Source organism: Leopardus geoffroyi, chromosome A3 (genome assembly GCF_018350155.1).
Source record: "Leopardus geoffroyi isolate Oge1 chromosome A3, O.geoffroyi_Oge1_pat1.0, whole genome shotgun sequence".
NCBI lineage: Eukaryota > Metazoa > Chordata > Mammalia > Carnivora > Felidae > Leopardus > Leopardus geoffroyi.
In genome coordinates this window covers 81,225,157-81,240,656 of record NC_059336.1, presented here as the reverse complement: position 1 = coordinate 81,240,656, position 15,500 = coordinate 81,225,157, and the positions used below count along the sequence as shown (strand labels likewise).

At 36.8% G+C, this 15,500-nt stretch overlaps 1 protein-coding gene across 5 annotated transcripts in view; it reads left to right on the top strand.

The window, feature by feature from the left end:
• LOC123580849 (WD repeat containing planar cell polarity effector) overlaps nt 1–15,500 on the top strand; it is a 387,009-nt gene that overhangs the window by 128,785 nt on the left and 242,724 nt on the right. For all 5 annotated transcript variants that reach the window (XR_006703493.1, XM_045446220.1, XM_045446221.1 and 2 more), the window contains one exon: nt 10,663–11,272. Coding sequence is in view for 4 of the 5 variants with exons in the window: in XM_045446220.1 (XP_045302176.1) it covers nt 10,663–11,272 (610 nt within the window). In the remaining variant the exon portion in view is untranslated. The remainder of the gene's footprint in view (nt 1–10,662; nt 11,273–15,500) is intronic.

Sequence of the window (15,500 nt, the reverse complement as noted above, 5' to 3'; positions counted from 1 at the left end):
GACAGTTCAACTTACAGATGATTTGACTTAACAATTCTTGACTTCACCAGGATGTGAAAGCAATTCACATTTAGTAGAAACCATACTTGGAATTTTGAATTTTGATCTTTTCTCAGTGTAGTGATAGGTGACAGGATCCTCTCTCATGATGCTGGACAGTGGCAGACAGTGCAGCTCCCAGCCAGCCATGTGATCACAGCCACATACCCTTACGACCATTCTGTATCCATAAATCCATTCTGTTTTTTGCTTTCCGCACAGTATTCAGTAAATTACATGAGACACTCAATACTTTATTATAAAATAGACTGTGTGTTAGATGATTTTGCCCAATTGTAGCCTAATGTGAATGTTCTGAGCATGTCTAAGCAGTTGAGGCTAAGGTGTGAGGTCCAGTAGGTTAGGTGTATTAAATGCATTTTCAACTAAGGATATTTTCAACATATGATTGGTTTATTGGGACGTGAATCCATCCTAAGGCAAGGAATAACTGTAGTATACGTCTATATTTTCTCTAAATTTATTATCATTTAGACTTTATGAAGTATTTCTCGGAGTTAGTATTCTGAGATACAATGAACAAGTCCAGGTTTTTTCTGTCCCTACCTACTTTTTCTGGTGTTATAAACTTCCAGGCTATCTTTTAAGACTGTAGAGTCCTTTCTAATTAATTAATTCACCTTTTTCTGGAACTTTTCCAATTTTGTTATAGTCACTAAAACTACTTATAATGCTTTAGGTGTGGATTTTGTGAGGCTAAGGAAGTGCTTTGTTCCTATTCATTGGTTTTTCATGCCTACTGTTTTATTGATCTTGGGTTCAGAAGCTAATTGAGTAAAAGAGTTCATCAAAATGACTGTAATAAAGCTAATTAGAATTCTAAATGTTCTGCCTTAGAATAAAGGTAAAAATAATTTAGTTAAACTTTACACAAATTACCTGTATGTGAAATGAATGTACTACATGAAATTAGGAGTGCTTAAAGGGTATACATATGTTTTATATACCTCATCTCCTGGTGTCATCTAGATGATGTACTTTGGAGTTAGACAAACTTGGTTTACCTGTCGGTCAGACGATATACATACTAACTGTCTGACATTAATCAAGCTTACTGCCTCTAAGCTTCTGCCTGCTTTTAGCTAGTTTTGTGTTCTTTGGCCTTGGATAGATAACCTGTCCTCTCAGACTTTAGTTGTCTGTTTTTAAAATGATAGATTTCAACCAGATAGATCACCTCTTCAGGTCTGTAATAGCTCTAAAAAGTGCTCATCTGGATTCTGCACAGGTCTGATTTAGCCATTGCTTGCTAAAATGCCTTTAGCATAACTAACAGCCTCAGCATTGAAAAGCCCACATTGACTGGCCCTGACCTACCTTTCCAATGTTACTTCCTTATGCAAACCTGTGTTCTAGCCAAGTGGTTTGTTTACTCACTGCCTTTATTTTTCACGTCCTGCCTATACACATTACACAAGGAAGAAAGGCCCTTCCTTCTGTTTCTATATCATTTGACAACTATTGAGCATGACCCTGAAGTAAACACTGTATGTCATTACAGGGAATACGAATACAAAAAATAACCCTGCCTGCAGGGATCTTAGTGTCCACCAATGAGAGACAAATATGAAAACATGTAAGTGCACTAAGGCATTAAATGATGCTGTGGATAGAGTATGTGTATGCTATATAGTAGTAGCCAGTACAGAATGATTGATTCTACTTAGTAAGGAAAAAACATTAAAGGGGCTTTACAATTTGCTCAAAAATGAGATTGGTAAGCAATTTTACTTTCTTTTACTATCTTTTCTAAGTTCCATATGAAGGTTGTACTAGACCTATGGAATGATTTGGCTAGCTTTTTCTTTTTCTCGTCTTTGAAACAGCACCAAAAGGAATTATCTGATGTTTGAGTGTTTGGTAAAACTCACATATGAAATTTGCCTGGGTGTGGTGTTTTAAAGGAAGAGTTGCTTATTTTTCAGGAATTCTGTTTTTTCCTTAATTTGTATTTCTGGAAAATTATCCATTTTATGTAACTTTTTAAATAGATTTTCATAAAGTTGTACATGATACTTACACATGATTTTTTTGTTCAAATTTTTATTTAAATTCTAGTTTGTTAACATACAGTGTAGTATTAGTTTCAGGAGTAGAATTCAGTGTTCATCACTTACATACAACACCCAGTGCTCATCATAACAAGTGCCCTCCTTTAATACCCATCAACCACCTAACCCATCCCCCACCCACCTCCAGCCATCAAGCCTCAGTTTGTTCTCTGAGAGTCTCTCATGGTTTGTTTCCCTTTGTTTTTCTTTTCCCCAGCTCTCTTATATGTTCATGTGTTTTGTTTCTTGAATTCCACATACGAGTGAAATCATGTGGTATTTGTCTTTCTCTGACTGACTTATTTTGCATAGCATAATACACTGTTGCTCCATCCACGTTGCAAATGACAAGATTTCATTCTTTTTGATGGTTGAGTAGCATTCCATTATACACACACACACACACACACACATATATATGTATATGTATATATACTCAGCATACATACATATATATATATATATATATATATATATATATATGCACACACACATACATACATACATACATACATACCACATCTTCTTTATCCATTCATCAGTCAGTGGATATTTGCCTCTTGCCATAGCTTGGCTATTGTTGATAATGCTGATGTAAACATTGGGGTGCATGTGCCCCTTTGAATCTGTATTTCTGTATTCTTTGGGTAAATACCTAGTAGTGCACTTGCTAGATTGTAGGGTAGTTCTATTTTTAACTTTTTGAGGAACCTCCATGCTGTTTTCCAGAGTGGCTGTACCAGTTTGCCTTCCCACCAACAGTGCAAGAGAGTTCCCCTTTCTCTGCATCCTCACCAACACCTTTTGCTTCTTGTGTTGATAATTTTAGCCATTCTGACTGGTGTGAGGTGGTATCTCATTGTGGATTTGATTTATATTTCCTTGATGTTGAATGATGTTGAGCATCTTTTCATGTGTCTGTTAGCCATCTGTGTGTCTTTGGAAAGTGTCTGTTCATGTCTTCTGCCCATTTCTTCACTGGATTATTTGTTTTTTGAGTGTTGAGTTTGATAAGTTCTTTATAGATTTTGGATACTAACCCTTTATCAGATAAGTCATTTGTAAATATCTTCTCCCATTCTGTAGTCTGCCTTTTAGTTTTGTTGATTGTTTCCTTCACTGTGCTGAAGCTTTTTATTTTGATGAAGTCCCAATAGTTCATTTTTGCTTTTGTCTCCCTTGCTCCTGGTGATGTATTTGTATGTGATTTTTAGCTATTCATCAATGATTGCATAGTTAATGCCCCCCTTTTCACTCCTACTATATATTAAGATACATAATTCCTTTTTCTTTTTTTAAGCAAGAGTAGCTTTTTCTTGGATTTGGCCTTTTCAGTCTATCAAAGTTAGACTCTTGGAAAAATTTGCAAAGACTTCTTTTTCAGGGAGTGCCTGGGTAGCTCAATCAGTTGAGCACCCGACTTCAGCTCAGGTCATGATCTCATGGTTTGTGAGTTCGAGCCCCGCCTTGGGCTTGCTGCTGTCAGTGGAAGCCTGCTTCAGAGAGAGCTTGTGTTCTCACTCTCAAAAATAAGTAAACCCTTAAATTTTTTTGCTAATGTTTATTTATATTAGAGAGAGAGAGAGAGCGCAAGCAGGGGAGGGGCAGAAAGAGAGGGGGACACAGAGTCTGAAGCAGGCTCCAGGCTCTGAGCTGTCAGCACAGAGCCCAGCGCAGGGCTCAAACTCATGAATGGTGAGATCATGACCTGAGCCGAAGTCGTATGCTCAACGAACTGAGCCACCCAGGAGCCCCCAAAATAAGTAAATCTTTTAAAAAAGTTAGTAAAGAAAAAAGATTTCTTTTTCAGACCCTCGTGTGAACTTCCATATGCAAAAGACATATGCATATGTCTTTGGACGAAATCTCTAAGGAAATAATTATTTCTTTTTTTCCCATTGAGGACATAGTTTTTAACTATGAATTAATTGTAGCACATTTTTTAGACTATCATGAACAAAAACCACTAGTCGATAAAAGCGGTATTCAGACATATGTCTTTAAATTTTTTTTCACTGGTCATCAATAGACTTCTTGAACCAATCATCAGAATAAAAGATACAATATACTTTTTTTTATTTTTAAATATTTTGTACTATACTTTTTATTTATTTATTTTTTAATATGAAATTTATTTGGTTTCCATACAACACCCAGTGCTCATCCCAACAGGTGCCCTCCTCAATACCCATCACCCACCCTCCCCTTCCTCTCACCCCCACCAACCCTCAGTTTATCAGTTCCGTAAAATTCAAACTAAAAAAGTAGCAACCTCATAGAAGGGAAATTTAGTCATTGCATCTGTTAAAAAATAGAATTTTTAGGGGTGCCTGGGTGGCTCAGTCAGTTAAGAGTTGACTTTGGGTCAGGTCATGATCTCACAGTTTGTGGGTTCACGCCCCACATCCGGCTCTGTGCTGTCAGCTCAGAGCCTGCCTCGGACTCTGTGTCTCTCTCTGTCCTTATCCTGCTCCCACTCTCTCTCTCTCTCAAAAATAAATGAATAAACAGTAAAAAAAAAAAATAGAATTTTTAAAAAGCATTTCCCATCTAAGTTCAATCAGAAAATATAACAATAAGCTTTTAGTTGGAAAGTGGCAAGATCCTAGAGTCGTGGTTCCCAGCCTTGGCAACACATTACAATCACCTGCAGAGCTTTTACAAAGGAGCCCACCCAGACTAGTTATATCTGAACCTCCTGAGAGGGAGGAGGCACCAGTATTCTTTAACAGGTTCCCTAGGTGATTCTCATGTGCATCCAAGTTAAGAGTCACTGCTTTACAGCAAACTAAAAAAAAAAAAAAAAAAAAAAAAAAAAACATCATTTTTGCATAACAGACCATGGAAAGGATAAAGCCCACATACTGAACCAAATGAGAGTTTTAACAGTAGATTCTAAGTAGAAAATTGGCTTACCAAGCAGCTAAAAAAAAAAAGAAAACAAAGGAAACATAGAACTAAGCGCTCTGTGACTGAATTATCTGTCTTTCGGAGGAGGAACATTTTTTAATTTATTTTATGGATATTAGAAAACTCCTGGTCTAATTTCACACCGCAGAGCTCTAAACAACAGCACATATCTTAATTAGAAGCAGAGAGCAGAGAGAGTTATGTAGTCTAGGAAAAAAAATTTCTTTGAAAAATATACAATAGATAGTGCGCAGAGAAAGAAATTTTTATCAGTAAATTCATTTTAAAACAGCTTTTAATGGTGTGTGTGTGGATTATCATATATAACATGGTAATCATTTTTATTTAAATTCCACATACTCTTTATGTATTCCTTTTTAGAAAGTTATTATAGTCATCACAGAACTATTTAATTCATTCACTTTGTCAAAAATGTGATGACTACACAACTAATTCTTCCCTTACCTTTGTATTTGAGCAGGTATTTTAACTTTTCAGCTATATGGATTAGGTAATACTTTCTGAGTATGATGGTAATTTCAAGCTGTATTACTCAGAAGGGGTCACTGAATTTGTTTACCAATTTAATCAAAACCACCTAAGCAGAGCTATTAAACCTTAAAACCTGTAGTCAGGGATAGGGAAATATAACCTCACGAAGATAACCTTTTTCCCATAAAACTTAAAACTATTTTTGCAGTGATTAAGAGGAGCAGCAACTAATGAAAAAGTAAAAATGAGACGAAGTTTCAATATGGCATAATTTGATTAAAAAAACATTCAGAAAGTGTTATAAATGCATTCAACTGAAAAGCCAGAATATTTGAGAAACGTCTCTTCCCAAGAAATGTATGTACTGTGTTAGCTTTCAACTACATAACAAAGATTTTATATTCTAGGGATGGTAGCTTTTAAAAAAATCTCTTTATTGTAAAAAAAAAAAACATGCATAAAGAAAACCACATGAACTAAATGTATAGTTTAATGAGCTATTACAAAGGAAATACCCCTGGAACCACACTCAAGTCAAGAAGTGGAACTTTGCGGGGCGCCTGGGTGGCGCAGTCGGTTAAGCGTCCGACTTCAGCCAGGTCACGATCTCGCGGTCCGTGAGTTCGAGCCCCGCGTCGGGCTCTGGGCTGATGGCTCAGAGCCTGGAGCCTGTTTCCGATTCTGTGTCTCCCTCTCTCTCTGCCCCTCCCCCATTCATGCTCTGTCTCTCTCTGTCCCAAAAATAAATAAAAAACGTTGAAAAAAATAAAAAATAAAAAAAATAAAAAAGAAGTAGAACTTTGCCAGGTGCCCAGAAATACTATGAATGTACTATCATGATTTCAACCCTTCCTGTTCCCCAAAAGTAACCTCTGTCATGACTTTTAATCACTTTCTTATATACCCATATAGTTTTTATCACCCTAATGCATCTCCTAAAACTTTAGTTTAGTATTATCCATTTAAAACACTTCAGGGTGCCTCAGTCAGTTGAGCGTCTTCAGCTCAGGTCATTATCTCGCCATTTGTGAGTTCAAGCCCTGCATTGGGCTCGCTGCTGTCAGCACAGAGCCTGCTTTGGATCCTCTATCCCCCTCTCTCTCTGCCCCTCCCCCCCTCAAAAATAAATACACATAAAATTTTTTTTTAAAAACCACTTTAATGTTTCTCTTTTAGTATACAAATCCCCCTCTCCATTGCTTTCTTTTCCTTAAAATTTATCTTTTGAAACTGCAGTGTCTCATAGTGTGGATTTTGTTGTTTGCATAATCATGTGGTTCAACATGTTTCTCTGTCTTTTGAAAATTCTGCAAGTTAGTCAGTTTTGGCAAGACCGTGGGGCGGTGTGTTCTTTTCATCAGAAGGCACGTAACGTCAGGTTCTCTCTTGGTTGTCTCTCTTCTTTGATGTTAGCAGCTACTAATGCTCAGTGCCTAGATCCATTAATTCATTAGATTGCAAATGATTCTAATTACTAGTTTTTCATTTATTAATTGGGATACTTTTATAGATACTTCTACTCATTTCCTATTTGTTTTCCTAGTGGTTGAATTCATGTATTATAATCAGGATAAATGTCTGTTTCTTTTCTTTTATTTACTAGTTTTCAAGATAATGAGTTGGTTCCTTATCACTCCCTGAAGATAACCAATTAGTTTTGTTTTTTAAGTAGAATTGATAATTTATGAATTTAAATATATTTAATTTGATGGGTTTTATAAATTGTAGTCGTTATCCTATTGAAAGCTCAAATTTGTCTCATATTTGGAGCCTCTACAAGTTGGTTCCTCTTTTTGTCACATTGTTACTTGTAACTCAAATTCAGGATACAGGGTTTTAAATTTAATCTCTTCTATATTACATCTGTATCTCCTCTTTTTCATACAAAAAGCCTAGTTTTCAGGGACATGGGAGATGAATTATAATATCTCACAATTACCTGCTTACTTTATGTCACAGTATACACTTAACAGTCTGAGAATAATCCTACTAGTACTACCACTACTAATATAAATTACTGAGAATATTCAGAAACTTTTTGCCTATGTTTTTATCAATTCTTTCCTTTGCATTTTTAAATAGTTGTACTTTATTTACATTATTGGAGCATAAAGTCATTACATACAATGCTCTCTCGAATTCTCATCTAGTCATCCATAGGTTTTTGGTTTTGCTATTTAGTTGAACTGTTTCTTTCATGTAGGGATTTAGAGAGATTCAAAAACTATAGTGCCACCATCACCACTTTGCCAGAATCAGGGATGCTATATTCATGGTCATAATAAACACTTGTTTTTTTTTTTTAAGTAAGCTCTCCACCCAACATGAGGCTTGAGCTCATGACCCTGAGATCAAGAGTCGAATCCTCTACCCACTAAGCCAGCCAGGTGTCCCGATAAACACTTAGTTTGAACCAGCCCTCTATAGCTAAACATGAAACATGACAATCTTGCGCCTATCTCCAGCTCACTATAATTGCTTTTCTGCTTTCTCTGCTTTCTTAATTTTAAAATATCTTCCGGAGAGAGCATCAGTTATATTAACTATTTAATGCTTTTCCTACTCTATACTGTTCCTTTTTTGATGACTTTTGGAACAGCTCTACTTTTTCAAATTTAGCCTTTTTAAGAATAAAAATGAAATAATCTCTGTGCATTTTTCAACAAGTTTCAGCCTTAAAGCTGACTGATTCAAACTTGACTGAAACAATTCATTTTAGGAATGAAACTACCAGCTTGTTTATCCTTGAAATTAGAAATTCCAAGACCTTTAGGATTCTTCTTTACCTTTTCTGTTCTTTCTTGGCTTGAATTTTTAAACTCTTATCATTTCTTTCTTTATTACACAGTTTTCTTTAAAAAACAAAAAGCAAACGGGGTGCCCAGGTGGCTAAGTTGGTTACGCGGCCAACTTAGTCTCAGGTCATGATCTCACAGTCCTGAGTTAGAGCCCCACACCGGGCTCTGTGCTAACAGCTCAGAGCCTGGAGCCTGTTTCGGATTTTGTGTCTCCCTCCCTCTCTCTGCCCCTCCTTCACTTGCGCGCGCTCTCTCTCTCTCTCTCAAAAATAAATAAACATTAAAAAACAAACAAACAAAACAGAAAGCAAACAACAAAAAAATAAAACACTGAATCATGGTCATCTATTCTTAGGTCTGCTGTCACAGTCTTTCTTAACTGACCCATTGGAACATAGCATAATCTGTGGTTTAGCTAACACACTGTCTGTTTCTGTGCTTTTCTTCTTTGTACTTTCCTATTACTTTAGAATTAAAGCAGAGATCTTTTTTCTAAAGATCTCCAGACTTTAAGCAGGCCACCACACACTATAAAAGTCTTTGAGGGTACCTGAGTGGCTTAGTCGGTTGAGCATCCAACTTCGGCTCAGGTAATGATCTCACAGCTCATGAGTTCGAGCGCCATGTCAGGCTCTGTGCTGATAGCTCGGAGCCTGGAGCCTGCTTCAGATTCTGTGTCTCCTCTCTCTGCCCCTCCCCCGCTCATTCTCTGTCTCTGTCTCTCTCAACAATAAATAAACATTAAAAAAATTTTTTTAGGTGTTTATTTTTTCATCCCTTAATTGTCAACACTGTTCTTCTGCATCTCATTCTTTGCCTGCTCACTATGCCTTTGTTAAAACTTTTCACCGTGTCCTTTACCACAACCATTCCCATTTGAATTCTACTGACTAGTTCCTGAAACCTCTGGCATGTATTTTTTAAGAATCTTTAAAGAGTTATTAGATTTCAGAATTCACCTAATCTGAGGAGTGCCTGAAGATAGGATTAAGACCAAGAACTCAATGTTGCTAAGACAGTAAATCTTAAAAGTACTTATCACAAGAAAAAAAGTTTATAACTGTGTATGATGATGGATGTTTATGAGACTTCCTATAATGATCATTTTCAATATATACAAACATTGAATCATTTTGTTGTACACCTGAAAGTAATATAATATATGTCAATTATACCTCAATAAAAAGAAAAAAAGAAAGACCAAGAACTCAGTGAAAGAAGGGAATTCTTGATCATGAAGTTTGTAGAGGATAACATTGAACAAGCCTTATGGAAGATGATAGAAGACATCAAATTAATCTTGTTAGCTTACATGAGTCTCATCAGCCAGGGTCCTCTGTTTTTGGATTATTTTCTCTCCTTTGTGCTTTTTTTTTCAGAGCATTGTCATTTAATGTTTCTCCCTTAACTATACACTGTACTTTTTCTTTATCTTAACATTATATCTTGACCTGATCATCTCCTGACTAAGTTCATTTGGGGAGGAAAAACCAGCTGCATAAATATGAGAGATGTCTTAGTATATGCAAGTTTGGATTAAAAAGTCTGTATTTTTTCTTGGTATTTTGCAATGACTACCTAATTGCATTTGGTGTTTTCAACTTCCTATTTGCAAATGATCTGCTAACAGAGCACCTTATAGCTAGAAAATGTATTGACAAATTTTCCTTTCAGATAGCTCTTCAGTCAGTAGGGTATATTTTAATAACTTTATTTTATTTTTTTAAAGTTTTTATTTATTTTGGGTGAGAGAGTGTGCGCACCTGCAAGTGCGAGCAGGGGAGGGGCAGAGAGAATCCTAAGCAGGCTCAGCACTGTCAACACAGAGCCTGATGTGGGGCTTGAACCCACAAACTATGAGATAATGACCTGAGCTGAAACCAAGAGCTGGACATTTAATTGACTGAGCCACCCAGGTGCTCCTAACAAAAAAGAAAAAAAAGAAAAAGAAATAAACTCTTGGTGTTTAAAAGAAATAAATAAGTCCTTTATTCATTGTTTTAAAAATTAAACTGATATTTTTAGATATTCTACTACCATACTATTTTAGTAAAAGCCCACCTTATTAGTTTTTATATATTGAACATTAAGTTATTTACAGACTTTCAAAAACAAAGTGTTAAAGTTAAAATGTTACAATTTCTGCAGCTGTGTTATATATGTGCTATATATATTTATGTGTTCTATGAGAGATGCACAAATATATATGCACATACATATTTAAATGTTGCTGATGTTTAAGGTGATAATTGATGGTCTTCAATGGGATGCTGGATTAATATGCAGTCGTATGTGTGACAGCTGAAGAAAAACCAAGGTCTGTGTAAACATACTTGATACTTTTCTCACAGGTTCTGAGCTGTGTCCGCACAGAATGGGATCCGCTGGATGTTCGCTTTGGCAATAAACAGCCTTATCAGGTGTTGACAGTGGAGCACTCCATCAGTGTAGACAAAGAGCCCATGGCTGACAGCTGCATCTATGAATGTGTTCGGAATAAAATCCAGTGTGTGTCAATAACCAGAATACCACTAAGATCGAAGGCCATTAGCTGCTGCAGGAATGTTACTGAAGACAAACTGATTCTGGGCTGTGAAGATTCTTCAGTAATTCTTTATGAAGCTCACCGTAGAGTAACTCTCTTAGCCCAGGCTAAACTTTTGCCTTCATTAATAAGCTGTCACCCAAGTGGCGCCATTCTACTAGTTGGCAGCAACCAAGGGGAGCTGCAAATTTTTGATATGGCTCTATCCCCTATTAACATCCAGCTCTTGGCTGAAGACCGCTCACCCAGGGAGACTCTGCAGTTCAATAAATTCTTTGACATTTCCAGCAGTCTTGTTCAAATGCAGTGGATAGCTCCTCAGGTGGTTTCTCAGAAGCCTAAAAGTGGGGACATCTATGATCTCCTCTTCCTCAGGTTTGACAGAGGACCTTTGGGTGCACTTTTGTTTAAACTTGGTAAGTCAAGGAAGTTGGTGAGTAAGTAAAATGTTTATGATGATAACATTATGATTAAGAGAATAAAACCATTCTAGAAATGTAGGTTTTCTGTGTCTTCCTGTAAATAGGCTTGCCTTTCAGACATTTCATGTAGTTGTGTTTTTTTTCCAAGTAATCTCTATGCTCAACGTGGGACTCAAACTCACAACCTTGAGATCAAGAGTCACATGCTCCACCAACTGAGCCAGCCAGGTGCCCTCATATGGTTTAAGAAAGCTTTGTGGATGATTTTCTAAGTGTTAGGGAACATTAGATAGTGAAGAATTTGGAAATTGCACTAATTGTCCATTGTGATGAATGAAAAGCTTAAACTTCCACATTTGATACTTTCCAAAATAAATACATATGTGAATATTCTAAAACTATTTACTATGCCCATTAAAAAATTTTGTGTTGAAGGAATGTGATAATTTTTCTATTAAAATGACTTGATTTGATTGATTTTATGTTTACTCATTTTTGAGAGAGACAGAGTGTGAGTAGGGGAGGGACACAGAGAGAGGGAGACAAGAAACTGAAGCAGGCTCCAGGCTCAGAGCTGTTGGCACAGAGCCCGATGCAGGGCTCGAACTCCCGAGCTGGGAGATCATGACCTACGCTGTAGTCCAACGCTTAACCGACTGAGCCACCCAGGTGCCCCTATTAAAATTATTTTATATAATATGTATGTATTGCTTCTCAGATTGGAGTGTGTAAGGCTTAAAAAATAGATTTAGGTTTAAAAAATAGATTTTAATTAATGCATTTTATCGCAACTTGAAAACATAGAAAAGTCAATACATTTTTAAACTCTATGCATGGTTTGGCTCTGTGATACAGAGTTAAGTTTTTATTTTTTAAAAAATATTTATTTATTTAGTTTGAGAGAGAGAGAGGGAGACAGAGAATACCAAGCAGGCTCTGTGCTGACAGCAGCTGTTCATGAGATTGATGCGGTGCTCAATCTCATGAACATCAAGATCATGACCTGAGCTGAAATCAAGAGTCAGACGCTTAAGTGACTGAGCTAGCCAGGTGCTCCCAAAGTTAAGTTTTTAAAGATACTGTAGTGTTTGTTAAGTGTATGTCAGTTTATTATTTTTTAATGGATCTACTTGCCTCTGAAATTGAACTGATGAAATAAATCTACTTAAAAATGACTTGATTAACCTGAAAGGTATAATGGATATAATGTGAGGTCTGTGTTCTTTCCACATAATAAAAATGCATCTAAATTTATATATAATGTTAATGTTGTCCAAGAAAAAATGGTTAGAATCTCATTTATTATAAAATAATCCAGTTCTTTGCCCAACTACATGTTTAACAGTTGTATGTCTCCATACACAACGCTCATTAAAGTGGATGTTAGATGTTTTGCATGTCTGTTAAAACACACACACACACACACACACACATGCATGCACACACACACACACACACTCTCTCTCTCTCTCTCTCTCTCTCTAAATTACCCAGTTACCTGTCAAACAGAAGGCTGTCTGCCCACATATACCTAGCTTTTCTTCAGCCCTCCCTTGTGGGCCTACTCACAACAGCTTTGCAAAAAGCACAGCTTTCTCTTCCTATCTCTAGCACATTTGCCTTCTTACTAAAGTAAACAGGCTCTCAGTGTAGGGATTTAGAGGGCTTCCTGCTAATTGCCAGCTTGTAAACTTAATTGGACTGTCTCCCTGGGCACTGTTCCTAAATCAATTAGGCAATGAGTTGGCTGTCACATCTTTTTCCCAAGAAGGTCTCTTGGAAGAGAATTATCCAATAGAAGTCAAGCATTCAAATGAAAAGGTGATAACTTCTGCAACTGACATTTATCATTAAAATTTTATTTTCAATATGACTCTTAAGTTTTATGGGATAGGGAAATTTTGCAGACTTACAGACTCTTTAAAAGATCTAGATATGGAGTTTCCCAGAATTTTAAAAAACACATTATAAGATTAATATTTATTACAGATTATTAATTTTTCTAGGAAGAGTAGATTCCTTGAAACAGTAGATTCCAACTAACAGATCTTTTTTTTTTTTTTTTAAAGAAAACCCTGTTTAAAGAACAGATTTTTCTTAGGTTCTGCTACTAAATACATCCAAAAATTTTAATATACTTCTTGAATTAACACAGTGCTGATTCTGGGCATCCATGTGGAATTTTCATGTATAATTCAAGTTACTGCATATATAAACAGGTAGTTGCATGTGCAGTTTCCCCACTAGGGAGCATTTACGAGATTTTTTCATAAGCTTGTTATGCAAGCCTTTGGAAAATTTGACATGCAAGGTGTAGCTTACAATTTAAGAAGCTGACATAGATCATAGTTTAAAATAGAATGCTGTCATATGTAAACGTGGCAGTGGCTGGTGCCAATATGCTAAGATTTTTGGAGTTTGACTTTTAGAATAGGTCAGTGTAATGTTGAAGGAAAACTTTGTTCCAAGACTAGAGCTTCCATTCTAAATCCTTATAATCATCATGCAAATGTGTTGGGGATTAAAAGGCCATCACTACTGTTAGAAGAATTTGAAGGGCATGCCTTCCTCAGGAGGGAGCTAGAAGTATCATCCTCCCACGTGGAAGCCAAGAAGTACTGTCTCATGTAAAGCAAAATATAATCAGATTTCTTTGCTTGGCAGTCATTGTCCCGTATTTCCACATATGTAGACTGAGATTAATTTTTAAAAGACAAGTCCCTAATTATATTACAGAGATATTAAAGCTTTTCCATTCTCATCAGTACCTTTTTCAACTTCCACTGCTCTCTTTAAACTCACATGATCATCTATCTCTCTGCCCTCTGAAGAGAGAATCTTCCCTTTTAATTGATACTTCATTAAGTTTATCTGCTTCTTACCACCTACCCACCCAACCTAACCAACCTCTTATCTACATGAACATAAATCTTTCATTCTCAATTCAGTGGAAAAGGAGACCTTCCTCTTGTCCAAGACTAGTTCCACCACCACTTCCACTCTGGATCCCACTACATTTCTTTTGATACCTTTACTTTGTCAGCTTTCCCACTCCCCCCAAAAATCTTACTATACCCCAAGACACAGGCCCAAGCCACACCATAAAACAAACAAACAACAGACAAACATCTCTTCCTTAACATTGTTTCTCTTCTGTTATTAGTCAGATGACCACCTTCTTTCATAGTCAGATTCACCAAAATAATAGTGAACATTGACTTTTTCTGCTTCTTCACTCCCCATTCACTCCTCACAGTACCAAGTTCTGGCTTGGGTCTTTAGTTTTCTGGAACTGCTCTTGCAAAGGTCACCAGGGACTTCCTACTTGATACATACATTTCTGTTATGTTACTTGATGACTTTTCAGCACTTAATGGTTGCTTACCACTTCTGTCACAGAATTCTCATCGTACTTGCCTTCCATGACCCCAGATAACACCTTTTCATCGTGTTTGTGTTCTCCTTCTGCCTATTCATGAATATGTTGAGGCTCCGTAAGGTTCCATTTTTAGCTCTCCTCCTGTTTTATGTAGATTGAGAGTTTATTTCTTTCTCCCCAAACCTGTTTCTTCTATATTCTTCATTTTGGTTGATGGTACTATTATTCAGATGGAATCCCAAGTCAGAAATCATCCTAGAATCTTCCCTCACCCCGAATGCCATATGCAATCAGTGGCCAAGTCCCATCAATTCTACCTTCTAAATACCGTCAAAAACATCTCTGTACAGCCTTGCTGTCATGACCTTAACCTGGACCTTCCCTGTTTTCAAGCATCGATCAAGTAGTAGCTCTCTGTAATCTTCTGCCTTCCAATCTTCTCATAATCCCCTGAACTGCCACCAGGGTAATCTAACTGCAGATTTGGTCATGGATTCTCTAGCTTGAAATCCTTCAGGGGTTGATAAGCCCTTGTCTGCCTCTCAGGCTTCATCTCCCCAGCTGTTTTTGCACTACTGTAGCTCCCCATTTGGGGCATGTGCTCTCTCTCACATTCCCTCCTTCCTATGGTGATTTTGATAGTATTCCATCTACCTGGAGTGCCCTTGCAATGCTCTCCCAGAGCCTGCAAAGTTAGGAAAAGGTTAAATATTCAAGTGATAATATTAGGCAAGAAATAATTAAAGCTAACATCTGCCCTCTCATAGGATTTTGAAAATCAAAGGCAACGTGTGTGTGTGCGTGTGCGTGTGGGTGTATCATTCTGTCTAGAAAATTAGTAGG